The sequence below is a fragment of the Lepus europaeus genome, chromosome 7 (assembly GCF_033115175.1).
Source record: "Lepus europaeus isolate LE1 chromosome 7, mLepTim1.pri, whole genome shotgun sequence".
NCBI classification, from domain to species: domain Eukaryota; kingdom Metazoa; phylum Chordata; class Mammalia; order Lagomorpha; family Leporidae; genus Lepus; species Lepus europaeus.
Genome location: NC_084833.1, coordinates 115720134 through 115746578, shown reverse-complemented (window position 1 = coordinate 115746578; position 26445 = coordinate 115720134). Strand labels below are relative to the sequence as shown.

The following is a 26445-nucleotide window of genomic DNA, read 5'->3' as shown; positions in this document are numbered from 1 at the left end:
GTCTGGACCCCAGTTGTAGCAGCAGGAGTGACAGTGAGCGTTGGGCAAGACGCCACCAGCCCCCGCGCTGGCGACACACTAAAATCACAGCATAGGCTCGCTCCCCCAGCCTCTCTGCCTCTCCAAAAGATAACTGATTTCCTAAAAAAGAAAAATGGTGGGTGTTTAGCCTAGTGGCTAAGATGCTCATGTCCCATCTATGAGAACCTGCGTTCAATCCCCAACTCCAGCTTCCTGCTAGTGCCGGCCCTGGTTGGCAGCAATGATGGCTGAAGTACGTGAGTGCCTTGGATTGAATTCCCTGTTGCTGCAGACATTTGGGGAGTGAGCCAGTGGATAAGAGTGCACGTTCTCCTCCCTCTTTCTGCCTCGCTAACTTAAATCACCTAGTTCTCACAAATAGAACATGGGAAGGGGAGGTGGCACCAGCTGCCAGGCTTCAGGAGAACCTCCTCGGCATCCGAAGAAATAGGCAGTCGAGGGAAACCCTGGGCGGAGGCCGGCAGCAGGTGTGTCTTGTCCACACCGAGAGCAGGCCCTTAGCAGAAGAAGTGCTTACCCTGTGCTCAACTGCAGATGTCCCAGGCTCAAGGGGGAGCCCAGACGCAAGCTCAGGGGGGTAGACCAGGCCTGTTCACGAGTCTCACGCGGCAATGCCATGCCTGCCTGGTAGCAGGTACCAGGCAGCGTGTGTGGAGAGACAGTGTTCCCAGGGAGCTGCTGTCCACTCCGGATCACATCCAGGAGGTGACAGAATCACCTGAGGCACTTTCGCACTTGGTTCACTTCTTGTGTGGGAGTACACAAGGAAATGCAGGAATTAAAGCAGACTGCAAAGCAATGGGTGAGGAGCAGTTTCTTGGCAGTGATCCACACCCTTGGCTGGTGCACGATGCCGTCCCTCAGAGGCCCTTGAACCCCAAGCAGAGGCCTCTGGGTCAGTTGCACGGCTGAAAAGAGAGCGGCTCCCTCCCTCCACCCCCTTTTCCTCCACAGCTCCTCAACACTACCCACGCTGGATGGTAACACTCAGTGTATGACCCACTTGCAGAAGCGTCTCACTGGCTTAAAAGAGAAACGTAATTGAGTGGCTTACACCTAATGCACAAAACTTAAAATGATATTGCCAAGGAAATTATCTAGAAGGTATTAACTGCCCCCCGCCCTAAGTAATTTGCAGGTCCTGTTCTTCAGGCAGCTTTGTGAGACTGTGTTGTGCACCCAGCTGCCCCCAGAAATGTTCTATCCATACAGAAACCAAGAGGGTCCAGACAGACAGAACTGAAGCCCTGGGGGTAGCTGCAGGGATCGTGCGGGAAACGCGCTACACTCCAGGCTCCCTCCCAGACCCTGGTGTTATTGGGGGATCTCATGTCTGCCCCCAGCTTCTGGCTCTGAGGCACCCCCAGTGGCATAGTGAGCACCAATAGACCACCTCCACACCCACCTGCACTGGGCCCTCCTCCCAGCACCCTCCTTCCCCCAGAGGCTAGTTACCATGGCAACAGATGTCCTCGCTCTCCCACCACCACCACCACCCCCGCAGAGCTCACCTTGCCCCAGCCCCCCAGGTCACCTCGTCCAACTCATTCCGCGAAGTGGGGGCAATGGGGCTCCTAGGGACGGACATCTCCCGGGGCTCAGGCACCCCCTCGTCTGGGGCCCTCTCATTATAGCCCCTGCAACTCCCAGCTGACAACCTGATAATTCTGATAGCACCATCTTCGGCTGCCTGACATCATCCTTCCTGCAAGAAAGACTTTGAGATAAAAGAATGAGCTGTGAAATCCTCATTAGAGCAGGGAGTAAGGTCCCCTGTGACCACTGTCTCTCCTGCGCTCCCCACCCCTCAGCCTGCCTCCCTGCCCCTTCTTCCACTCCTCCTCCTCCTCCTCCAGTCTCTCCCGCCTCTCCCCCTTCTCCTCTCTCAACTCTTCCCTCCTTTTTGCTCCTGTTTTGGTGCCAGGAACACACTAATTACAACAGAGAACTTGAAGAGACAGAGAGGGGGGGAGAAAAAAAGCCCACTACACATAGCTGATTAAAATGTCCTATGAAATCTAATTTGTAAAGCTCAAATCAGAATAAAAAGAGTGTTACTCCCTCTATTCAAGGCCAATCTGATTGTTAATGAGACTCCTGTGAGACCCAGCCAAGATCTCACCAGGTGGACGACGCAGCCCAGCTCCCCAGCCACACCCCATCCCCATTGGCCAAGGACCCTGCGTCTCTGCTCCTGCGGGGGCCCACTCATGCCCTCAGCTGCCGCCTGCAGCTGACACCAGCTCTCCCCTTCTCGTCTGGGGCCATCCTGCTGCTGAGAGCTCTGCCCTGTGTGTGCTGCAGGCCCATGCCTTTGTGACCCCACAAGGGGCAGCAGCCATGTCCAGGACCCCTGGCCCTCCCTGGAGGGTGAGGCGAGGCTATGGTAGCAGCTTAGCCACCAGGTACAGTTTTGTCCCTGTTGTGTCTGCCATCTGCATAGCAAGGAGTGGAAAAATGTGGACCCCAGCTCCACCCCTCATCAGCTGTGTGACCCTGGGCAGATTCCTGTGCCTCTCTGATCCTGGTCTCTTTGCGATAGAACAGGGCTATCCCTGCCCAAATGGACAAAGGGGAATGTTCAGCCTGGATGGCACCATGAGCCAGGTGTTCGGTGACTGTCAGGGTCCCATGACCCACCCTCCGTGGCCTCCCAGGGAGCACGGTCACCTCGTTCTTCGGCAGCTGCATCCAAGGCCAAGCCAAAGAGCTGGCAACAGGGTCCTGGAGCCAGAAGGGCGTGAAGCCCGCGCCATGGCCCTGCTGCTGGACAACGCAGTGGCCCCCTGATGCTCCATTGCCCAGGCCCCACCACGGGGTTCACGTTCCCAGAGAGTATGATTGCTGTGACAGGTGGAGGGCAGCCCCCCGCAGTGTGTGCTGGGGGTGGGGAGCTGACATGCATGGGCTCCGTGACTGATCCCCGCCTCCTTTCCTCATCTGGAAAATGGAGCTGAAAATAGTGCCTGCTATTTTTAGGTTGTTAAGAGGATGAAAGTATTAATGAGCTAATATTTTAAAACCTTAGAGCAGAGGCTGGCATCTTGTACACACCATGTGTTTGTTTAATAAAATATGAACCAATTAGCTTCGCAGGTTCCATGCTGTCTTGTTTGGAGGTGTGAATGGGGAGGCGTGGGGGCCACCGATGATTTTCCTCCAAGCTATGGTGAGGTGGCAGGAGGGTCTGCTCCAGAAAACACAGGAAGAGCCACGTGGCCACGGGCTCCCTCGGCCACACCCTCTGCCACCCTGCACCACCATGCTCTCCTCTGCGTTCCGCCCCAGGCCAGCTCTAGGAGACACTGAAACCATTATGGGATGTCTTGGGTTCTCAGGTTTAAACAGAACCACACCAGTCCCCAGCCTGCTGCCCGGCTGAGGCATGGCGGGGAGAAAGCCCTGGCTGTGGGATCTCCCACCCCCACCATGGCAGAAAGCGAGGTCCCCTGGGGAGGTCTGGTTGGTCTCCAGCCAGCCTCCGCTCTGCTCCCACAAGTGCCGCCTGCACAGAACTGACCGCCGTGCTGTCTCCCTCCTAGGTCAAGTCTACTCCTTCAGCCAGCAGCCGCAGGACCAGGTGGTGGTGTCGGGACAGCCGGTGACGCTGCTGTGTGCCATCCCCGAGTACGATGGCTTCGTTCTGTGGATCAAGGACGGCCTGGCTCTGGGTGTGGGCCGAGACCTCTCAAGTGAGTACCCCGAGACCTCCCCTGCAGACCTGGCACCGGCCACTGCTCTCCCACTCACACGGTCCCTAGGGAGCACCCACGTACACAGAGCTTTGGGGATCACTACCAAGCCCAGGGCAAGGTCAGCCTGGCAGGGGTGGGGGGCACACGTAGGGCCCTGCCAAGGCAACCGCAGGCAGGACTGGAAAGTCAGTATGTCCACAGCAGGCTAATTTTTAAGCTGATAATTGTGTATGGTCTGCAAATGATGCTATAAATAATCCAAATGGCCTTTGGCAGAAAAAAAGCTGGAGGCCAGACTCCCCAGCACCGCGAGGGAATGGTGGGAGCCACAGCTCGCAGAACCCAAGCCGGTGCCGCCCTGCAGGCTCCACTCCAAAGTCGACCACCATTCACCCGAAGTCTGATTTTCAGAAACCAAATGCGCCTGCTTCTTGGCCCCATTTATCAAGGCAGGGCCTTTAAGGAAAGAGAAGTCGCCATCTGCTTCTTCCAGGCTTCCCACTCATTAAAGGGAGCCCAGCGAACTGAAAACTCGCAACCAAAGCTGGTCGGCCTGGGGGTCGGCATGCTGTGGGAGAAAAGAGAAGGCAGAAGTGTTGGCGCCGAATGGCAAAGCTTGTTCGGCACTCCCCAGGCTGGCGTTCAGCACCGAGCGGTGCTTCGGGCGCTCCCTGGCTGTTGTCGGCCCACGTGTGACCCACGGGCAGGTGGGCATGCCAGGAGCTTCGTTAACTATTAGGAGTGCTGAGCCCATCCAGACACCTTTCCCATACACCTTCTCCTCCAGGAGGAAAAACACACAGGAGCCATCCAGCCGTCGCTCCTCTGCCCCCTAGCGGGCAGGCACAGGGCGGCAAGCTGTGAGGTTTGGCATAAACAATGAGATTCAGGAGAGAGCTGGGTGTCATTTCCCGGTGAGTTGAAAGTGACTGAGGGTGGAGGAGGAGAGGAGAATGTGTATGCCGCTGGGAGGCAGCTTTGCACAGCTGCAGGAAAATAAAAAATCGAAGTGCACCCGGGGACGTGATGGCTAGGAAATTAATATTTTAAAATGTGAGTTATGTCTTGCCAAAAATGTATATTGAAACAGCATAGCATTGGTCAATAGCAGTTGCAGGGTTTGAATGCTGCAGCCCAGCTGAGCATGGATAAAATACACAATGTCTGCACAGTACACCGCACGGCCGTGAGGTTTAATATGATGGGAACCTGGTGATTTCAGAGACTCTGAACTCCCTGGAGAAACCGGGGGAACAGCACGACCTCCCCCGGCTAGAACAGCTGGTGCATTGGGTGGCCCTGAGCTTGGCCCGGCGAGGTTCCCAGTGAAGGAGGCTGCCTGGGCTCCTGGTCCACAGTTTTCAGCCTCTGGTCGGGGGCCATGTGGGTCTTGTTGGGTCATTGGTCATGACGAAGCCGCAGGTCACGAGGATGGTTCTGCAATGGTCATCACAGTGGGGACAGCTGACTCTCCGGCGTCCAGTTCCCGGAGTGGCTGGCTGGGGCCCAGGACCCAAGTCTGTTTAACACTGAAGAGTGACGGGCTCTGATTATCTGCTTTGTCTCCAATTTGACTTCATTTGTAGAAAGAAGATCGGCCCTCTCCACGCACACAACAAACTCCAACTCCTGAGAAAGTACTTGTGCCAAAAATAGCATCATGATAATAACGATAGATACCCACGGGATCCATTAATACTGCTTGCCTGCCTAGTAAGGAAGTGAGCATAACAGCTCAATTTGATTCCCAGAGCAGGGAACACTGCAAAGCTTTTCCTACAGGGAAACTGAGGCCAGCATCCCAGGACCTTCCATTCGAATCATGCGGCCCAGTTCCATCTGCCAGGAATGGCACCTCCCTGAAGACCTAATATCCTTCTGGAGCCAGTGTTGTGTCACAGCAGGTTGAGCCACTGCCTGCAACGTTGGCATCCCGTAAGGGCACTGGTCCTAGACCCGGCTGCTCCACTTCCAATCCAGCTCCCAGCTAATGTTCCTGGGAAAGCAACAGAAGATGGCCCAAGTGCTTGGGCCTCTGAACCCACGTGGGAGACCTGGATGGAGTTCCAGGCTCCTGGCTTAGACCTGACCCATTTGGGGAGTGAACCAGCAAATAGACAATATCTATCTATCTATCGATTGATCGATCGATCTTTCTATCTCTATCTCTGTCTTTCCCTCTCTGTAACTCTGCCTTTCAAATAAGCAAATCAATCTTTTAAAAAATTAAAAACAAAAGAAATCTTTCTGGTCACCAAGGCTGGAAAATCCAATCAAAGAAAATGATTTATAAATGCACTCCCTCATATCGATAGAACATCCTTCTTTGAAGTAACAAAAGTACTTCTCAGACATTATCTCATAAATCTGCAGTAATTGGAGAGAGAAAAAAAGAGCATTTTCCCTTTTATTTGATAGGCAAGCAAAGTCACGAGTAAAGAACAATGGGACTCGACTGTGGCGACCAATCCCAATGCACTAACCCCAAAGGGCCCAGACGCCCTGTCTGCTCGCCCTTGTAAAGACAGAGACCTTGGGGGCTCTGCAGCTGGTTGAGACCTCACTTAGGACACCTGCGTGCTGTATTGGAGTGCCTGTGATTCAGTCCTGCTCTCTTCCAGTTCCTGCTTCCTGCTTAACGTACACCCTGGGAGGCAGCTGATGCCCCTGCCACTCACATGAAAGATCCAGACCGGGTTATGAATTCCTGTCTTTGGCCTGGCCCAATTCCACCTGTTGCAGGATGTTAATATATCTATCTATCTATCATCCTACATTCACACAAACATACACACACACACACGCACACACCTTTCAAATGAATAAAAATTTAAAAATAAAGAAGCGAATTGTTTAAAAAGATAGAGACCTTTCTGGCTTTGTTGCCTGACTGCTTATTTGCATCATCATTTGTAGGCTACTCAGCATGTGTCAGGTGCTTTACGTACATGATGCTGCGTAATCTTCACCGTAACCTGTAAGGTACTAGTATTATCCCGTGTTACTGATAAGAAAACTGAAGCCTGAACAGGTTAAAAACTCACCCAGGACAGCAGAAGTAGGAAGTGATACAACGGGCCTTTGAACCCAGGCGATTTGACGGTAGAACCGAGATTTCAAATAAATTTGTCTCCCTGAGGAACAGTCATGAAGGAGTAATGATACCTTGGAAGGAGCTAGAACTTCCTCGGAATCTCCGTTTCCAAGTCTGTGTTTTTGCGAAGATGCTGCCAGTCCTTGGGATGGCATCACAGCTCGCCGCCTAATTAGGCAAATACAAACAAACCCATCACTGATGTTTTCAGCAGCTCATGAGAGCGAAATCCTGCTGCTGATCGCTTGCGAGACAACAAAAACACTAGCTCCAGCCAAGATGCCTGCAGGAAACCAGGGACTAATCACCAGACAGCGGGATCCAGAGGCTGGGTTGCCAGGGCCGCAGGCTGTTCTGGGAACAGCAGCTGCAGGGAGGGCGCTGGACTTGACCCACTTCCAGGCCCTCATCCTGGCCCTGCATGGAGCAGGTGTAGCTTACCTGGGCTCCAGGAGAGGCAGTGCTCTCTGGGGTGCACCCGACAGCCTTGTGAGCATTTCTGGCCAGGTCAGCACAGATGTAGGAGCCAAACCATTAAGGCCGTAAAGACATGAGCCTGAAGGGCTCAGCTGCCCAGGGCCAGGTATTAGTGGCCCGTGGTGCCACCCACCCTGTAGAAGCCCTGCCCTACCTCCAAAGACCTTGGCCTTAGAACTCACTAGTCCATTCTTTCATCCAGTGTAACGATCAACTCAGCAGCAGCATCCAATCTCTGCTTGAATCCAGCTGGTGGTGGGCACCTCACTACCTTCTCTGAACAGTTACAATAGTCTAGAATGTTCTAAAGTCCTGCCCCTGCCTGTGGGTGCTGGTGCAGCTTCAGGAACTACAGGAAGATGTTTCACCCATCCAAAGAGACTTTGGCATATTTGAAATCTTTGACTCTTCCTCTCATCTTCTCTTTAAAAGACGAAGGCTGGGCATTTAGCCGAGTGGTTAGGATGCTGGTTGAGATACCCACATCCCATATCAGAGTATCTGGGTTCAAGACCCAGCTCCATCTCCTGAGAGGCGTCAGGTGATGGACCAAGGACTTGAGATGCCTGCCACAAATGCAGAAGACCCGGGTTGTCCTAGTTCCTGGGTCCACCCCTGGCCCAGCTCCAGCTTTTGGGGTGTCAAGCAGCGGATGGGAGCTATCTATCTCCCATAAATAATTTTTTTCTAAAATACAAAGAGGCCAAATGTGGCCATTCTTATCCTCTTCCTATGACCCATTTCTGCCAACTCCCACTGCCCCAGGCAGCACTTCAGACTGAGGAGCCGCTTGCGGATGCCGGAGGGCAGAGGGGAGGTGGGAGTAGAGGAGCCGAGGGGAACGGGACAGGGAGGAGCACTGGGGTGTGGTGCGGCTGGAAGGTGAACCCTGCCAGGCGCAGGGCCCCAGACGCAGGCAGCAGAGATCCGCCCACCAGCCCCGGCGTAAGTGGGCATTTATATTCAGCCTTGCACAGCAGCAGGAACACTGATCAATGATTTATCATCCTCAAACTTTTATTTATCTATTATTCATCGCCAGTGGTCTGAGGGCCCAAAAATTCCTAAGTGTCCCGAGTGCCTCCTAAGTGCTTAATCAGGCTCTGGGGGTGCAGGGCGGGTGGCGGGAATGATGAGAACAGGGTGACCGAGGCTCCTGGGCGCAGTCTGCAGGCCGCGTTCTCTGCCTTCTGTCCATCCCGAAATGGAAACTTCTCTCCAGGAGTCTCTCTCCATCCTTTTCTGCAAATTCCTCTTTCTCCTTCCTTCCCACTCTTACTGTCTCCCCTGTGTGAATCTCAACCTGAGCCTCTCTCTCTCTCTCTCTCATAAATAAAATTAATATATTTTAAATAAACAAAAAAAGTAAAAATTTTAGGGAAGAAGCACGCATGTGCACACACAACATGCCGCCCAGCACCCTGGGAAAACTCTTACTTCTGTGCAGGTTACTAAGCCATTAGGGCCCCGAGTAATCACCTGCCTGGCCAGCCTCAGAGGCTGGCCCCTGCTCAGGTCTCCTGTGCTGGGCCTGTTTGTCAGCCACCTCTGCTCCCCACCTGGTCCAGCTCCCCTGATCGATGTAGAGAAGTTTTCAAGTTTTTCCTTTTCCTTACACAGGGGACTACTGGCGTCTACAAAGTAAGCTAGCAATAGACCATTTCAAAGGTAAAAGAGCATCGAAATTAACACACAGTAGCGCGGGAGCCACCCACTAAATATGAGACGCAAAGAAAGGGCCAGAGAGGTGAAGCGTCGATAGCATTCGATCCCCAGGAAGAAATGGGGGCATCGGGCTGCTGCGGGGGCGGGAGGTGGGGACACAAGTTCCCAGCGACAAACGGAAGCAAAGTCATCTTACTATGCACATCAAGTGTCTTGGGTTACGGCCATCAAGGGCCCCCTTGGTCACCTCTGCGGGACCAGGTTTCAAGATCTTCCCTAGGCCCGGGACGAGGAGGTAGATAGGAAGGCCCCCGCCTGCATCCCCTGTTTGCTGGATGCAGATGTCTCTTTGTAAAAGGACAGTTCTCCCGGGTGGTTCGTCTCTGCGCAGCACCCCGAGTGGACGTAGACTAGGCCAGTGTCTTTGCAACTGTGCTTCCATCTCCCTCTCTGCCTGCTCTCTCCCCAGGTTACCCGCAGTACCTGGTGGTGGGGAACCACCTGTCGGGGGAGCACCACCTGAAGATCCTGCGGGCGGAGCTGCAGGACGATGCCGTGTACGAGTGCCAGGCCATCCAGGCTGCCATCCGGTCGCGCCCCGCACGTCTCACCGTGCTAGGTAAGAGCCACCCGCACGTGGTGGGCATCCAGGCTCAGCCCCCGGAAGGGCCTCCCTGCCAGGCTAGAGGGAGCACAAAGGGGCAGCGTCCCCTGGGGCTCCAGACACGCTCTTCCCCTGGCCTCCATGGTGCACGCGTCCCTCTTCCCACCCAAAGGGATGGCTCCTGCCCTTGGAAGTGGGAAGGCCAATGCCACGTGACCTACAACTCCGTCCAACCCCTGCTGTGTGACTGCACCTTGGGGAGAGAATGAGGACTCCTAGGAGCGTGCTTACTGCATTGACAGCGTGCTCTGTGCCCGAGTTGGAGGCAGGGCCCATGCCAGACCCTGATGGAGGGGGACAAGGAAGGATAGGGCAGGGTCCCCGAGTCTTGTTTCTGAACTGATCCCCCCAGGTGCCAACAAAGCCCTCTCTGTCCACCTCCCATGCAGAATGAGCCACAAGCCTGCTTCCGCTAGTGACTTGCAGGAACACCTGTGACCCCTGCTCCTTCCCCCACCCTCCCCAGCTCCCCAGGAACCCTGGGAAAATTCACTTTAGGCCCTTCTTGCAGATCAGCCCTTTCTGCACCTTGGCCCTGCAGGAGGCCAGTGTCCGCCATCCCCTGCTGAGGTCCCCGCTCCTCCACTGAGGCAGACGTGCCTGGTGTTAGGGACTGGGCTCACTCAGCGCCCTCCTAACTGCCTGGTTGTGATTTAGAGTCCAGTCCTGCCCATCTACCTCCCCTAGCCAGACGTTACTGAGCAGCAGGGCCCTGGGAACCAGGCTTGCCCATCAGTGATCATAGCTCCCATTTGCAAAGCAGCTGCCAGCCGCTCTCAGAGTGCCTTCCCGCGCGCATGGCCTCGGCTGTTCCTGGCGCTCCTGTGTGGGCTGGGGAGGGCTCCCCAGACCATAAATGGGGGCTCTGAGAAGCAAAGGGCTCCTCGCACCACCTCACCGTCTCCGTCTGCTGGAGTCTCTCCCAGGCATGCTTTGGGGATCGTGCAGGGGCAGCCAGAGAGGGAAGACCCAGGCAGATGCGAGGAAGCTTGCGCAACAGGTCGGCAGCTGGCCCAGGCCTCGTGCCTGGTGGATCCGGCGCGTGCTGCTCAGAGATGAAATATTTAAGAAGGTGTCAGGTTATCTTCAGATCTACACGGCCAAAGATACCAGGGCAAGGGGAAGGCAAGCACTGTAGCTATGGGGCCCCGGAGGACCACTTAGCAAGCTCAGAGCCCAGTTTCTTGAGACCAGATGCACCCCCAACCGTGCATCCCCTCCAGCTTGCAGCATTCAGCCAGGGAAGCAAGATAAATAAGCTGGAATGCCCAGGCCTTCCCATGGAGTCAGCAGGAACATTCCAGGGGGCAGCAGCCCTCCAGCCTCCCCTGAGACAGGACTGAAATGGAAACTAGTCTTCAATTTAGTGTGGGGCTCTAGGGAGGCGGTGGGGTGGGGGGAGCTCTGAGGGCCTGATACTGTTTCTGATTTTGAGGACTGCAAAATGCCAGGTCAGATCTGCTAAGGGAGGTCATGGGATCCCTGTCCCCTGAGACGGCTCAGGCCACCAGCCTCAGGAAACTGCACCCGCTGCTTCTGATCCTGCTCTGGGGCCAGAACCCGAACACCATCCACAGCCTCAACTTCACACGACACCTGAAGTGTGAGGGTGTCCCCCATAGTTCCTGAAAAAACGCAGTTGACAGAGAAGTGAATTCTGGTGCAAAAAAAAAAAAAATGTTGATCCACGCACCATTTTCTTACAAGATGCATTTCCATAAACTTTATTGAAGATACCCACCTATACACAATATTAAAGCTTTTTAGCACCAAAATAGATTTCCCTTTTAATTCCATTTTCCACCAATGTCTTTGAAGGCCCCTTGGAGACAGACTCATACCCTCTCATCCCACCCACCAGCCACACCCGGCCACGTTCCCCTCCTTCCCCTCTGCTACTCTGATAGACAGCACAGTCCGGGGTTTGGGATGTCCAAATTCGCCTATGTGTCGTGCAGGTCAGGAAATCCAGACTCAGAGAGACAAAGACATTCCCAGGAGGCCACACAACTTCGTTAGCATTCAACATCAAGTCCAGATTTGCCAACAAAACCCATGCTCTTTGCCCAGCGTCCCGGTCCCCAGGGCCAGCAGCATCGTATCCGTCTGGATGCTGAGGGGCCAGGCTTCTCAGAGCAGGGCCTCGGGATCCAATCGGAACGGACCTGACGTTGTCTTCGGTCGCTGAATCTAAGAGGCATTGGCTGTCCTGTGGCCTGGCCTGGCACTGCCCTCTGGGCACAGAGCCGGGTGTTGGGGAGGGAGATGTTTATTCAGGTCTGGAGAGCAGCTGAAGGAGGCGAGGCAGAGCCTCCAGGGGTTCCCCCCAGTGTGTCCTCTGGAATTCCAGACAGCATCTTGTCCATCAGCATTCCATGCAGACTCCCAAGCAAGCCCAGCCTCAGGAGGGAAGAGCTGCCCCAGGCTCTGCCTCTGGTTCTCCCTGGCTCCTTGGGGGGCCCTGGCACCCCACCCTGGCTGGCTGAGCTGGCTGGGTGCAGAGTGCCACTCTGTGGGCAGTGGATGAACAGAGAGCTGTGCAGGCCGAGGGGAGGGAGGCAATTCTCCACCCCAGCCCCGGCGCTTCCTTCTCAACCAAGACCCCATCTGCTTTACCGTGACATCCATCGCAGCCCAGGAAAATGTTCCAGCCAGATCCCCCAAGGGAGCTGCCTTGCCCATGTCCCAGGAACGAGAGAGCTTCCTAATTTAGTCTGTATTTGCCTGAGATAGATTTTTAATTAAATAAAGTAAGAGCCTGATTAGAACCTGCGGAAGACGGAGAGCAGAATCAGATGGTATTCGGGCAGAACCGCAGAGCAAACACTTTGACTAGAACAGAGGGAGGCCCGTGGGGGTCTCCCATCAAAGCACCAAGTGAGGAGGGCAAATACTAGAGATTATATAGCCAGCAGATGTGCGTTGTTAAAATATGCATCTGCCTACAGCGACAGCATGCTCAGAGAAGCCAGAGGGCCGGCTCACAGAGCCTCCTGGGAGGGCGTGGGGACCCGCCCGGCAGCCAGGCCTACAGTCACAGACACATTAATTAGCATTGCGTTTCCAGCTCTCAGATGTAATCAGACAAGGAGCAACCTGGAGCTGAGCATGGACTACCCTGGGAGGCAGAAGGGAGGGAGCCAGCCAGTGAGGAGGGGAGGATGGGGAAGGGGTGGAGCTGGCAAAGCCAAAAGAGGCCAGCCTGGGAGCCCCCAGTCCAGGGTCACGATCAGCCGTGTTCCCTGGGGGACTGAGCCAGCTGATAAGGGCCAGGTGGCAACGGGCATCTCTGTCCACCACAGAACAGCTCAGGAATCATGGTGTTGCAGAGAGAAGCTGCACGTTTAAATAGTCTTGGTCCCACCCCCAAGGAGCTGCGTGATCTTGGGCGCTGATACTCAACCTCTCTGGTCCTCAGTGAGCTTCCCGGGAGAACGAGAGGTGATAAAGGAGAAGATGATCTCTCAGAACTGTCCGACTCCCAGGAGTCACTTCCACAGGAAGGAGGGCAAAGTGCTGCACCAAGTATTTTAGGAAAATGGGCCACTCCCGCTGGAACCTGGACTCGTGTGGTGACCAAGGCGTAGAGGGTAATGGTTTAGGGAAGTTTAGATGGCATCCCACTTTGAGGCTTGGAGATGGGACTACTCAGAGTCCTGCCCAGCCCTTGGGTTCTGCACTAAACTGGATACCTCAACCTCAGGGTCCTCCCCAGGTGCTTCCTCTGCGTTCGGCCTCCTCGGCACAGGGTGGAGGTGTCCTAGGCAGAGCTCTGGGCTAGGGAGCAGAGCGCCCTCTTGTGGCTGACCCACTGTGTGAACTTGGGCAAGGATCTTAGGGCTGGAACTGGGTCTCTAGTTCAACTGTGTAACCAGTACTTAGTACAGGGCACATACAATATGCAATGATGTTTGAAGTTTTTTAATTGAATGACTAAATGGACTTTCTGGTTCCTCAAGTATAAATGGTGACTATAAAAATAATGATCTTGTAGAACTGTGAACATCACACACGCACGCACACTGCTCCTGTTCCCACCTACAGAAACCCCAGGGGGCTGGCTTTAGCTCTGCAGTCTCCTTATCAAAGTGTCAGAAAGCCAACATCTCAGCTGTTCCAGAGCCAGAACTCTAAGGGTGGCTCTGCACTCGCTCTGTCCAGCTGCCTGAAGGGCTTGGGCAGGCAAGAAAACGGGTAACCCAAGGGTTGGATAGAGAACTGCGTAGGAGCCCCCTTATTAATGTACTGATCTAAGCCCTGGGAGTTCATCAACGAACAACAGAGAAAGCCAGCCCTGTCCTGGAGGAACTTGCGTTCTAGCAGGGAGTGAGACGCTCGATAAGCCATCGACAGGTAGAGTGCGTCCTTACGTAGTAATACAAGCTATGGCAAAGCAGCATGGGGGCGGGCTGGCAGTGGGGGAAGAGGGACCAATTGTCATATGAAGGATGAAAAGGGGCATTTTTCCCAATCTATCTCCCCATTCCCTTCCTCCTGGCCCATTCTAATATTAACTGTGCTGCCTTGTGGCTACTATTAGAAATAAAATTTCCTAAATCAGCATGAATTATTTTAGATGGAAACTAAGTCAATTCAAATAAAGACAGGGCTGTCAAGGCCCTGATCCTGAGCAGGGTCAACAGATAGGGTCCAATCTGGCATGCTACCTTAATGTGCTCGCTTCTCAAAAAACACGAGCTCCCATGGCCGCCTCCCTCCTGGGAGAGCTGTGGGGTTTCTGATGTCCATGGCATTGCTGGCAGCCCCCAGTCCCTAGTACTCCAGCCTTCTGGGTAGAGGGGCCTGGAGGCGAGCAGTGAGGAACTCAGGGTCTCACAGCAAGCGAAGGCAGAGATGAAAAAGAGCCCCAGGGTGCCAACTTCTAAGCTGTTTATGCAAAATCTGGTTGTGGGGAGGTCACTCATGGTCACCCTGACAACCAAAGGCAGGTATGCCGGGCCTAGTGTGAGCAGAGCGCAAGCTCCTCCCTGGCACACCAGGCCTTCCCGGGCCCACCGTCAGCCCCCTCCATCCCCAGCCCCACCACCCACCTGCTCCAGAGATAGCAACCAGCTTGTAGCTGAGCCTCCTTCACCCTGTGTTCCTGTCTGGAATGTCCTACCCTGCTTTCTTCCCTTGGCTCATGTGAGCTTGCCCATCCAGGTTTCCTTAGACAGCTCCTCCTCCAGGAAGCCTTCCCTGAAGTCCACATGGCCTGGTGGATCCCCCATCCCTGGCTCCTTTTGTTTTCGGTGAACACCTTGATCTCAGCACATTGTGGAGCAGACCTGTTTTCAGGTCTCTCTGGGGCATCTTGCATGTTTTGTACAGTCTAGGAGCACATAGCAGGTGCTTAGAAAATGTCCATCGTGGTAACCAAAGCAACAAGGCTTGGGAGAAAATTAGGGAGAGTTTCCACTGGCAGATGTAAGCCCCAAACACCTGTGAGGGTTGTGTTGCATTGGGCTGGGTTGGGTTTAGAGAGACAATGTGACTTCAGACTCTGGAAACCAGACTGCCTGAATCTTGCACTTGAAACCTGGCTATGAAGTGTCACACTGGTGTGACCTTGGGCAAGTTTTGTAACCACTTCGCGCCTACTTCCATGTGTAAAACAAAGGCAATAGGCAGGTGCCGTGGCTCAATAGGCTAATCCTCCACCTGCGGCACCAGCACCCCGGGTTCTAGTCCCAGTCAGGGCGCCAGATTCTGTCCCGGTTGCCCCTCTTCCAGGCCAGCTCTCTGCTATGGCCCGGGAGGGCAGTGGAGGATGGCCCAAGTGCTTGGGCCCTGCACCCCACAGGAGACCAGGAGAAGCACCTGGCTCCTGGCTTCGGATCAGCACGGTGTGCCGGCCGCAGCACGCCGGCTGCAGTGGCCATTGGGGGGTGAACCAACAGAAAACGAAGACCTTTGTCTCTCTCTCTCTCTCACTGTCCACTCTGCCTGTCAAAAAAAAGAAGAAGAAGAAAATAATCCTCTCTGCCTTCACAGGGCTATAGAAAGGACGTAATGAAATAACACATGAGTGTGCTTCCAAAGGTTCACAAAAAAATTATTTAAAAGGTAAGCAGGCAGGCACGGTGGTTAAAACACCAGTCGGGACACCTGCAGCCCACAATGCAGCTCTTGGGTCTAAACCCTGGCTCTACTCTCGGTTCCAGCTCCCTGCCAAGGCACACCCTGGGCAGCAGCACTGATGGCTCAAGTGCTTCAGGCTCTGCCACCAACATGAGAGATCTGGATTGAGTTTCCAGCTCCTGGCTTTAGTCTGGGCCTGGACCAGTTATGGGCATTTGAGGAATGAACCAGCAAGTGGATATCTCTCTCTATCTCTGTCTCTCTGTCTCTCTCTCTGTGTCTTTCTCTCTCTCTCTCTCTCTCTCTCTCTCTCTCTCTCTGCCTCTCTTTCTTTCTCTCACCCTGCCTTTCAACTAAAAATCTTTTTGAGGGGCAAGCACTGTGGCACAGATGTAGCCACCACTTGGGATGTTTGTATCAGATATCTGCAGGTGCCTCCACTTTCAATTCATCTTCCTGTTAATGCACCTAGGAAGCAGCAGATGATGACACAGTACTTGGGTCCCTGCCCCCGATGGGAGAGATCCAGATGGAGTTCCTGGCTCCTAGCTTTCAGTCTGACCCAGCCATGGCTGTTACAGACATTTGGTGAATAAACCAGGGGTGGAAGGTCCCTCGGTATGTGTGTGTGTGTGTGTGTGTCTTTGACAGTCTCTCCCCCTCTCTTCGTCACTCTGACTTTCAAATAAATAAATAAATGAAAACTAAAAATGTTTTAAGATAGATTTATTTCGGTGCAAAAACATTTTTAAATCTTTGCCCACTGATGCCGTCAAAAAGTTCACAAAAAAAAATGTATATTATGAAAAAGTTATGCATGGATTTTGAAATTAATTGCACCAAAATAAATGTCCCTTTTCTATGAACTTTAGAGTCCCTTGTAGGTAAGCACGTACAAAACGGTGCCTGCTATGCAGCCAGGCACGTGAGCAGTGGCTGTCATTATTCCTGCTATTACGGAGCGATGTTAAGAGTCACCAGCAAGCAGCTCCCCCCCTTCTCAGGGGTTCAGCCTGGGTCCTGGAGAAGCTTTTCCATGCAGCGAGTGAGGCCGAAAGCCAGGATTCCTGCAGACCCCTCCCAGCCGTATGCCCAGGAAGACAAGCAGAATTGATTTCCTTATCTCCGTGTGAAGCGTGCTTTGCCTGGGTCCGGCCTGGTCTTAGGTGCCGTATCTCATTTGCGCTGTGTGCCTGTTTCCTGCCACATTCATTACCCTGCAATCGCCCCCAAATAGGGGCAGCAAACCAGCCAGAGATGGGAGAGAGGAGCAAACAAACATCCTTATCTCCTGAAGCCCTTAAGCCTCCTCTGAGCTCCCCACACCCCACCCTGCCAACTTCTCCTTCCCACTCCCTCCTGCTGCTCTGCCTGGTGGCCCAGTCCACTCCCAGCATCCCCTTCTCCCCACCCCCTTTAGCCACTGTGCACAGCCTGCCCTCCCAGTGTAGCTCTGTGCTTTCCTGCAAGGCAGGTGATAAGGTGACCATGACTGGGGCCCATTGAGTTGCCCTGAGCTGGTTAATTGCCTCTCTCTTCTCAGTTATGGCCTAGCTTCCTGGGGTGAGGGGAGCCTGCTTTCCGAGGTCCATACTGTGAGTTCCATGCCTTATGCCCTCCTAAGAAGCCCACAGCACTTGTTGATCGGGACTGGGGGAGATCAGGGGGTCTCCATGGTGGTCCCTGCAGCCTTTGGGTCAAGGTGAGCTGATCTCTGCACTATCCTGCTGATCTGTACGTTGCCACCAAAGGAAACCCCACCCTGCCTTTCTCTCCCCACCGCATTTCAGCTTCCCTGGGATGTCAGGAGCCCCACTTGTACCCCCCAGTCCCGGCCTATCCACCATGGCAGAAAATGAGGTGGGGAGAGGGTACTTACAAGTGTTTAAGGACTGCCAGGGCTCCAGAGGGGTGGGGACCCACTGAGGTGGAGGCAAACTCAGCCCCTCCCTTCTCTCTCCTACCTGGATGTGGTCTAGGTCCTGGCCAAGGAGGAAGAGACCTGAGGCAAGGGGTGCATGCCCCCACCCCACTCCACTCAGCATCACCAAAGGTGACTGGGAGAGACTGGCCCAATGAGCTCTCCAGCCAAGTGGCTTTTCTCAAGTGGCCTGTAAGCCCAACATTGGCTGTCCAAGTGCTCACCGTCCAAGTAAGCTGGAGGCAGCACCCGGGTGACCACACCAGGCCCAGCCCCTCCATCAAAGCGTCTTTGGCTTTCAATACTCAACAAGGGAAGGCAGGGTCTTAGGAGCCCACATAAGCTGTCCAGCCTCCTGCTGCTCCCCGGACCCCAGGATCCTAATTCTGCCCAGCCCCGAGTGTCTCCACCCTAAACACCAATTGACTCAGGCTCTCCAGGGCAGTCCCGGGCAGTGTCAAAGTTCCCAGATCCAAGCAGGACAAAGGGACCCACCAGGAAGCTGGGAAGCCATGTTCTCACCCTTGTCCTGCCAGCTCCAGCAGCAAGATGTGGGCTGTGGTGGGTGACTTCTCAGGCCGTGCGTTCTCCCTGGCAGCACAGGAGCTGGAAAGATGAAGTGGAAATCCACTCCACAGTTTGGCTGTGATTCTCCCTCACTCGCTCATGGTTTGGGGGTCGGCCATGAGGGCCATTGTTCCCCTAGTCCCTCTTCCCCTGCTCCTGAAAGCAAGGATAATACATCCTGCAGATGCTTTAACCAAGCATGACCCTGGGCGATGCTGAGCAGGCTCAACTCCTCAGTGAAGAGGAGCGTGAGCTCTGACCATGGAGATTTGCAAAAATCAGGACCTTGATCCTCTGGCGTCTGCCGTTTGGCACAGAACGGGCTCTGGAGCTGCCCATGAAATCCAGGCCGCTTTCCAACAGCCTTCAGAGGGCAACCTCCCCAAGGAAGCCCTCAGCCCCTGCACCCCTCAGAGAGCTGGCCCTTCTGGTCTGGGTGCACCTGCTACATCCCTGTGTGGCTCCAAATGCACAGGCAAAAGCCAGCCTCTGCCTGGTACCCTCCTGGGGTTCTTGGTCAGGAAGCCCTGCTGGCCACTGGCTGTTTGCAAGGCTCTCTATGTGTGCATCAGTCACACTCACATACACAGACACCTTCGCTTTGAAGACAAATGCACTGGTGCACACACACCTACATGTGCACACACACACACCACATGGTTCAGAGTAAGGCCAAGTTATCCACACCCTCAGGATGGCAACATGCAAGACTCGGTCCCTGTTGGGAAGTAGAAAAATTCCTGGTGACTTGGTCACAGGATTGAGTGCCACCCTTGTCAGCCCCAGAAAGGAGCCGAGAAGTTGGAGCATGGTGTCACCAGCATGAGGCTCTCCTCGCTAATGGATCCCCCGGTGAAAGATGGAACGGAGTCCTGGCACACGGAGGGAGTCCAGGCCAGTCCCTGCCCCTGTGCAAATCACAAGTTTCCCCACTCTAGCTTCCAGGTCTCCTGAGTTTCAGCCCTGGGTTTCAGTCCAGAGTCAGCTTGAGTGAGCCTGGAGAGGCTGGAGCTGGACAGGGAGCCCTCTCAGGGCTAAAAATAGCTCACTCCTTTTCCGCACTGACCTCAGCCTGGGCCCGAGACGAGGGTTTCATGGCAAATTACGGATTTAAAACTGGCAATGAATCTCCATTACAGCATGAAATGAGAAAGGAAAATGCCGCTAAATGGAAGCCTCCCCCTGCAGCCAACTGGCCAGGGAGGGCTGTAGTTTTAGCAGAGAGTTTAGAGACAAAGTCCACAGCCCAAGGGCCCAAGGCAGTGAGGGAGAGAGAAACACTGGGAGAAGGGAAAGGGGCAGGGGCCTAAGGAGTGAACCCCTCTGCTCCAGACCAGGGCAGGACATCACAGAGGCAGATGCTACGAGGACCACTGGCAGGGAGCCAGGACCAAGCTTTCAGCTGGGTGCTACTCCCTTGAGAGCAGAAACGTCATAGCTTTGTGGTTTGGATGCTGTGATGGGACCTGTGTCAGGGGTCCAGCCACAGAGCTGTTTGCAGACCCCTTCTCATTGGCTTGGGAATCACGCTATGTAGCTCTCACAACAGCCCTCCTTCTCATCCCACACCAGGGAGACATGTCTGCAGGCTGTAAGCATGGAAGACAGAACACCAGCTCTGTTCTGCTCCAACACAGCTCACACACACACACACACACACACGGTGGGGCAGGATGGGAAGGGGGAGACCCAACTCAGCAGATCTCAAGGGGGTCCAATCTCAGCCATTTACCACTTTCTCTTCCTAAGTGTACTGTCCCAGAGGAGTCAGGACAACCATCACGATTTAACTCCAGCCTGGGAAGATGATGAGCAGAGAAAATCAAGCAGCCAGTACCCTCTGCCACCACCAGACCCACTCCTTGGCCCAGGCCAGCTGCATTCTGTCAGCACCATGGACAGAGCAATGCACCTGCTGGCTCATGGGGACACAGCCTCTGGAGCAAAACCTAAAGATAGATTGTGTACACAATTAAAAGAAAAGGCAGGTTCTGCTTGCTAAAGGGAAGACTTAAGGAAATTGGGTCCCTCTCAAATATTTGAAGAAGGGAAATAGATTTGTTCTGTGGATCTCCAGAGTACAGAACTAGGGACAGCGAGGAAGGTTTTCATCTCAACCATTAAAAAAAAAAAAAAAAAACTAACAGAGCATGGTCGAGTAGTGAGTTCTCTGTCTCTGAGAGTATTCAAGCACAGGCTGAGTTTTCCCCCATGCCTATTTCTTTTTTTAAATATTTATTTGTTTGAAAGTCAGAGTTACACAGAGAGAGAAGGAGAGAGAGAGAGAGAGAGAGAGAGAGAGAGAGAGAGAGAGAGAGAGGTCTTCCATCTGCTGGTTCACTCCTCAATTGGCTGCAATGGCCAGAGCCATGCCGATCCAAAGCCTGGAGCCAGGAGCTTCTTCCAGGTCTCCTACGCAGGTGCAGGGGCCCAAGCACTTGGGCCATCCTCTACTGCCTTCCCAGGCCATAGCAGAGAGCTGAATCGGAAGTGGAGCTGCTGGGTCTCGAACTGGCGCCCAAATGGGATGCCGGCACTTCAGGCCAGGGCTTTAACCTACTGTGCCACAGCACTAGCCCTATTCCCCATGCCTATTTCTAAAGGGAGGAGAACAATTTTTGCTCAGAAATGAGATGGTGGCAGCAACTATCCCAATTCTGACATGGGCTGGCCTGAGAGAGGGGAAGATGCAGAGAGGAGCAAGTCAGGACATTTTAACCCATTCCTTTTCCACAGTAGACACCCCCATAACAGCCTATCATGGACTCTGTCATGAGAACTCCAGCTAGCCCCAGGGAGAATCCTAGCCCATATCCAAAGTTTTCAGTTGAGACACGTGATGGTGACTTCATTGTCGTGGAATTGTCACAAAAGAGAGGAGTGACTGATAATCAGAAGTTGTTGAACATGATTCAAAGTTTGGTTGTTCTGCACACACCCTGGGAAAGCCCGGCTGCATCGTGGAAGTGCTGCACATGTGAGCATGAGTGTGATGGCTGGGGATATGGGGATGAAGGTCTGGTGTGTCCCAACTGCAAGTGCATGGCATGCACACCAAGTACAGTAACATCTCAGAGTTCAGAGAGAGCGTGGAAAGGCCAAAGGCACTGGGAGAATTCCACTTGAAGCCACCCTTGGAGGCAGCAGAGATGTGTAGTATGAAGAAGGGATGAGAGTGTTCCAAGCCTGCTGGTATACAAGGTGCAAGGACAAGGTGAGAATCAGTTTAGTGGGAACTGGGTTTGCAAGATGCCAGAGCAAGGGCAAGGGACTTCATCAGAGCTGGGATGGCCATGCATAGGATACTGGCTTTCACTCGCAGGAAGCTCTGAGCAGTTGAACAAGGTGCTAATAAGAACAAGGATGGGACGCATCCTCCCCCGGGGCTCCAGATGATCCCAAGTCCCAGACGGCTGTCCCCTGACTGGGTGCCGCTGGACAGGGGTGAAGAGAGCTAAAGCTAGGCACACTTCCTGTCCAAAGGAAGGGCAACACATCTTTCAGTGCTGCATGGAGAGAAGGAGATGGGGAATGGCTATGGCTGTGAACCTGCACTCTTGTCAGTACAGGGCACTGCACTGGGAGTCCACACACATGCTTCCTCTACCCTCTTACCCACTCTACCGAGAAGCCCAGGATCCCTTTTATGGATTGGAAGTTCAGACACAAAAAAGACTTATTAGTTTGCCCAAGTTCACACAAGCACCAGGACCTGCTAAGTCATGCCCCAACCCTTTTCCCAACTCCACTGAGATTTATGCTGCCCTTAAGATCCCCTAAGATCACAGACTCTGGTACAGGTCTCCCTGCAGCCCCTGGGAACCCCTGGAATGCTGCCCGAGTCCTCTCACCATCCCAGGGCTCACCATCAGGGAGATGGCCTGGACTGTGAACCAAAGGCTTCTGAAAACTCTTCTTGGTGCACCTTGAGAGCCAACGCCCCCAAACCTGCAGTGCCCACTTTCCATCCCAGTGAGTCTCCTGCTCACGGGCCTGTCCACTCTTCCCCTGACCATCACATGGCCTCTACATTGTTCTGTCCATGAGGAGGTGGGGTTTTCTAAGTGGAAAGTTCATGAGCACCCAGAACCCTGCACAGCTGCCTCCATCTCACAAAAATAAATAGCTGAGCCCCACAACCCAAGCAGGCTGGCTTCCAAAAAAGTGTCACATTTTCACAAGTCGATCAAGGTGTTTGTAAATGTTTATATAAAGAAAGAGCTTCCCATATGTAAATATGTCAGGAACCGTGTGAACAGCTGAGAAGTCACCTAGTAGCTTTGGTAATAGAAGCAAGGAAAGGAGGAGAAGGTGGTGGCCATACAGCCATCCTCTTGCTCAACCCCTAAACATGTGGCTCCCCCCACCGTCTGTTCACTTTCCCCTGTTACACATGGAGATGGACACACACACACACAGTCACTAGAATGCCGGAGAGAACCTGTTTTACAGATGCATCAACTGAGGTCAACAAAGAAAATAGTCAGCCCCTCATATCCACAAGTTCTGCATCCATGGGAACATCTGGGGGATATGGATCTGTCCTGAGTATGTGCATATGTTTTTCTTGCCATTTTTCCCTAAACAACACAATATAACAACTATTCACATTGCATGAGGTATTGTAAGTAATCTAGAGATGGTTTGAAGTATATGGAAGGATGTATATGGGCTATATGCAAATACTATATCATTTGTTTAAGAGATGAGAGACAGACAGACACAGACAGAGGGAGCTCCTGTCCACTAATTCACTGCCCAAATGCCCACATGGCCAGGCTGAGCCAGGATGAATTCAAGAGCCAGGAACTCAGTCTGGGTCTCCCTTGTGGGTAGCAGGGACCCAACCACTTGAGCATCATCGGCTGTCACCCAGGGTGTGCATTAGCAGGAAGCTGGGGCTAAGAGTGTAGCTGGGACTGGAACCCAGGCACCCTAATGTAGCAGGTGGACATCCCAAGTGGAACCTAGGTGAGATTCCCCACTCTGCACTACTCTATTGAAAGGATTTGAGCATCAGGGACTTGTGGTGTCTGATGCAAGGGGTGTTGGTTCTGGAACCAGTCATGCCTAGAGGCAGTGCACAGCCAGTGAAAATAAGTCCTTGGAGCCTTCTAAATGGGCAAAGCTGAGCCCTGGGTGAAAGCCACCAGGGAATTCCTATCTGTCTTCCACACTCAGCCCCAAATACCAACTTGGCATGGACAATAGTTCTACCAAAGACCACAGAGGCCTTTGATTAGAGAATGAGGAAAAGTCCTCCAATCGAGGGCTCTTCTTATTTGGGTACCTTCCACTGTCCTAGGCACTGGGAATATTCATCAGCAATCAGAACAGACTAAAAACTCCTGCCTTCATGGAACTTATACGAGGATACTTCAGAAAGCTCATGGAAAATAGAATTAAGCTTATTTGGGTGCAAAAAAATTTGAAATCAGTTCAGTTTTTTTCATAAAGCACATCTTCCAGGAACTTTTTGAAGACTGCCAGTATTCTAGCCAAGGGTGCTGAGCAATGAACAATCAACATGATAAGAAAATCCCACAGTTTATTAGGAGGTAGTAAATGCAATCCAAGAAACTAAAGCAGAGGGTGTGGGATTGGGTTCTAGAGGGGAGGAGAGTTGAGTGATCTGTGTAAGCTTCGTGGAGAAGATGGCTCTTTTCTCCTTTCTGTTTTTAAATAACAGCTCTATTGAGGTAAAACATACACATTACTAAATTCACCCATTTGAAATGTACAACTCAATGATTTTTAGTAGATCTAAGAATTGTGCATTCGCCAACACAGTCCAGAATGAGAACCTCTCCATAACCCTGGAGCAATCCTTGGTGAGCCTCTGCTCCCATCCCAGTCTCAGGCAGCACCGCACCAATCTGGTTCTAGCTCTATGGGTTTGCCTTTTGGGACACATCTTTTTTTTTTTTTTTTTTTTTTTTTTTTTTTTTTTTTTTTTTACAGGCAGAGTGGATAGTGAGAGAGAGAGGTCTTCCTTTTTGCCGTTGGTTCACCCTCCAATGGCCGCTGCGGCCGGTGCATCGCGCTGATCCGAAGCCTGGAGCCAGGTGCTTCTCCTGGTCTCCAATGCAGATGCAGGGCCCAAGGACTTGGGCCATCCTCCACTGCCTTCCCGGGCCATAGCAAAGAGCTGGCCTGGAAGAGGGGCAACCAGGATAGAATCCGGCGCCCCAACCGGATTCTAGAACCCAGTGTGCCGGCGCCGCAAGGCAGAGAATTAGCCTGTTAAGCCACGGCGCCGGCCGGGACACATCTTACAAATAGAATCATACCTATGCAGCCTTTTGCATCCAGTTCCTTTCACTTAGCATAATGCTTTTGAGAATCCTCTACTTCGTTGCATGTATCAATAGTTTACCTATTTTTATTTCTGAACAGTATTCCATAGCTTGCATACACCACATTCTGTTTATCCACTCACCAGCTGATAAACATTTGCATTATTTCCAGTTTGGGGATTACAAGTGATGTTGCTATTAACATTCACAGACAAGTCTATGTGTGGGTATCTGCTTTCATTGACTATGAGTTAGAAAAGTTAGGTCATATGGAAAGTTTATGCTTAATTCTTTTTTTAAAAAAAGACTTATTTATTTATTTGAAAGGCAGAGAGAAAGAGAGAGATCTCCCATCTACTAGCTCATTCCCCAAATGGCCACAATGGCCATGGTTGAGCCAGGTTGAAGCCAGGAACCTGTATCTCCATCCAGGTCTCCCATATGGGTGGCAGGGGCTCAGTTATTTGGTCTGTCTTCTGCTACTTTCCTAGATGCACTTGCAGGGAGCTGGATCAGAAGTGCAGTGCCTGGGTCTCTAACCAGCACTCAGGTGGAACGCCGGCATCACTGGCAACTTAACTCACTGCACCACAGTACCAGCCCCTGTTTTGCCCATTTTTAAATTGAGTCATCCCCTGAATACAAATCCTGTGGCGGATACAAGATTAGCAAATATTTTTGTTCAGGTTATGGCTTGTCTTTTTCCTTTTCTCAAGGGTGTCTTTTAAATCACAGAAAGCTTTTAATCAAGTCCAATTTGTTATTTTTTTTCTTTTATGGATTGGACATTTGATATTGTATCTGAGAACTCTGCCACACCAAAGGCCACAAAGATTTCCTCCTATATTTTCTTCTAGGGGTTTTATAGTTTTAGCTCTTACAGTAAGTTAGTCTAATTCGTTTTAAGTTAATTTCTGTGTAATTTGTGAGATAAGAGCCTAAATTCATCACTTTTGCATATGCATATCCAGCTGTCATATCATTTGTTCAAAAAGAGTTTCTTCCCTCCTACTGAATTGCCTTTGCATCTTTGTCTGAAATGAACTGGTCAAAAATGTAAGGACTCTTAATTTTAATGTAATTATCTGTGTGTCTGTTCTTAAACCAGAACCATACTGTCCTCATTACTGTAGCTTTATAGAAACTTTTAAAATCAACATTTTTCCTCTCCAAAATTCTTTCAGTTATTTCAAGTCCCTTGTATTTCCATATATATTTTAGTGTAAGCTCATCAATTTTGGCATTTGGATAGGAATTGTGAGAATGTTGGAGTCAACTTGGGAAGAACTTCCATCTCAATAGTGAGTCTTCCCCTCCCTGGACATAGAACATCTCTGCATTTATTTACAGCTTTAATTTTCCCCAGCAGTGTTTACAGTTGTCAGTGCACATCTTGTGCTTTTTAAAGTTCTTTTTGATGCTATTGTAGATGGAATTATTGTCTTAATTTTATTTTCAAACTCTGCATTGCGAATATGTAGAAATACAATTGATTTTTGTATATGGTGCTGGATCCTGTAACCTAAGTGTTGTTTTGAGAATTCCTTAAGGTTTTCCACATATGGGGTCATTTTGTCTATGAATAAAGATAGTTTTTCTTCTTCTTTTCTGATTTGTTGCTTTCTGTCCCTTGTTGGACTGGCTGGAACTTCTAGTGCAATGCTGAACAGGAGTGATGAAAGCAGCCAGGGCATCCAGTGTCTCTTTTTTTTTTTTTTTTTTTTGGGGGGGGGGCGGTTAATTTATTTGAAAGGCAGAGTTACAGAGAGAGAGAGAGATATGTTCCATCAGCTGTTTCACTCCCTAAATGGCCACAATAGCCAGGGCTTGGGCCAGGCTGAAGCCAGGAGCCCAGAGCTTCTTCTGGTCTCCCACATGGGAGCAGGGACCCAAGGACTCCAGCCATCCTTTGCTGCTTTCTCAGGCACATTAGCAGGGAGGTA

The 26445-nt window shown here is 52.3% G+C and overlaps 1 protein-coding gene across 1 annotated transcript in view; it reads left to right on the top strand.

Annotated features, from left to right (window-relative positions):
* The window catches only part of KIRREL3 (kirre like nephrin family adhesion molecule 3), a 111749-nt gene that overhangs the window by 22641 nt on the left and 62663 nt on the right, over positions 1–26445 (top strand). Inside the window, exons 2-3 of the mRNA XM_062198461.1 lie at positions 3585–3734; positions 9443–9592. Coding sequence (XP_062054445.1) covers positions 3585–3734; positions 9443–9592 — 300 coding nt within the window. The remainder of the gene's footprint in view (positions 1–3584; positions 3735–9442; positions 9593–26445) is intronic.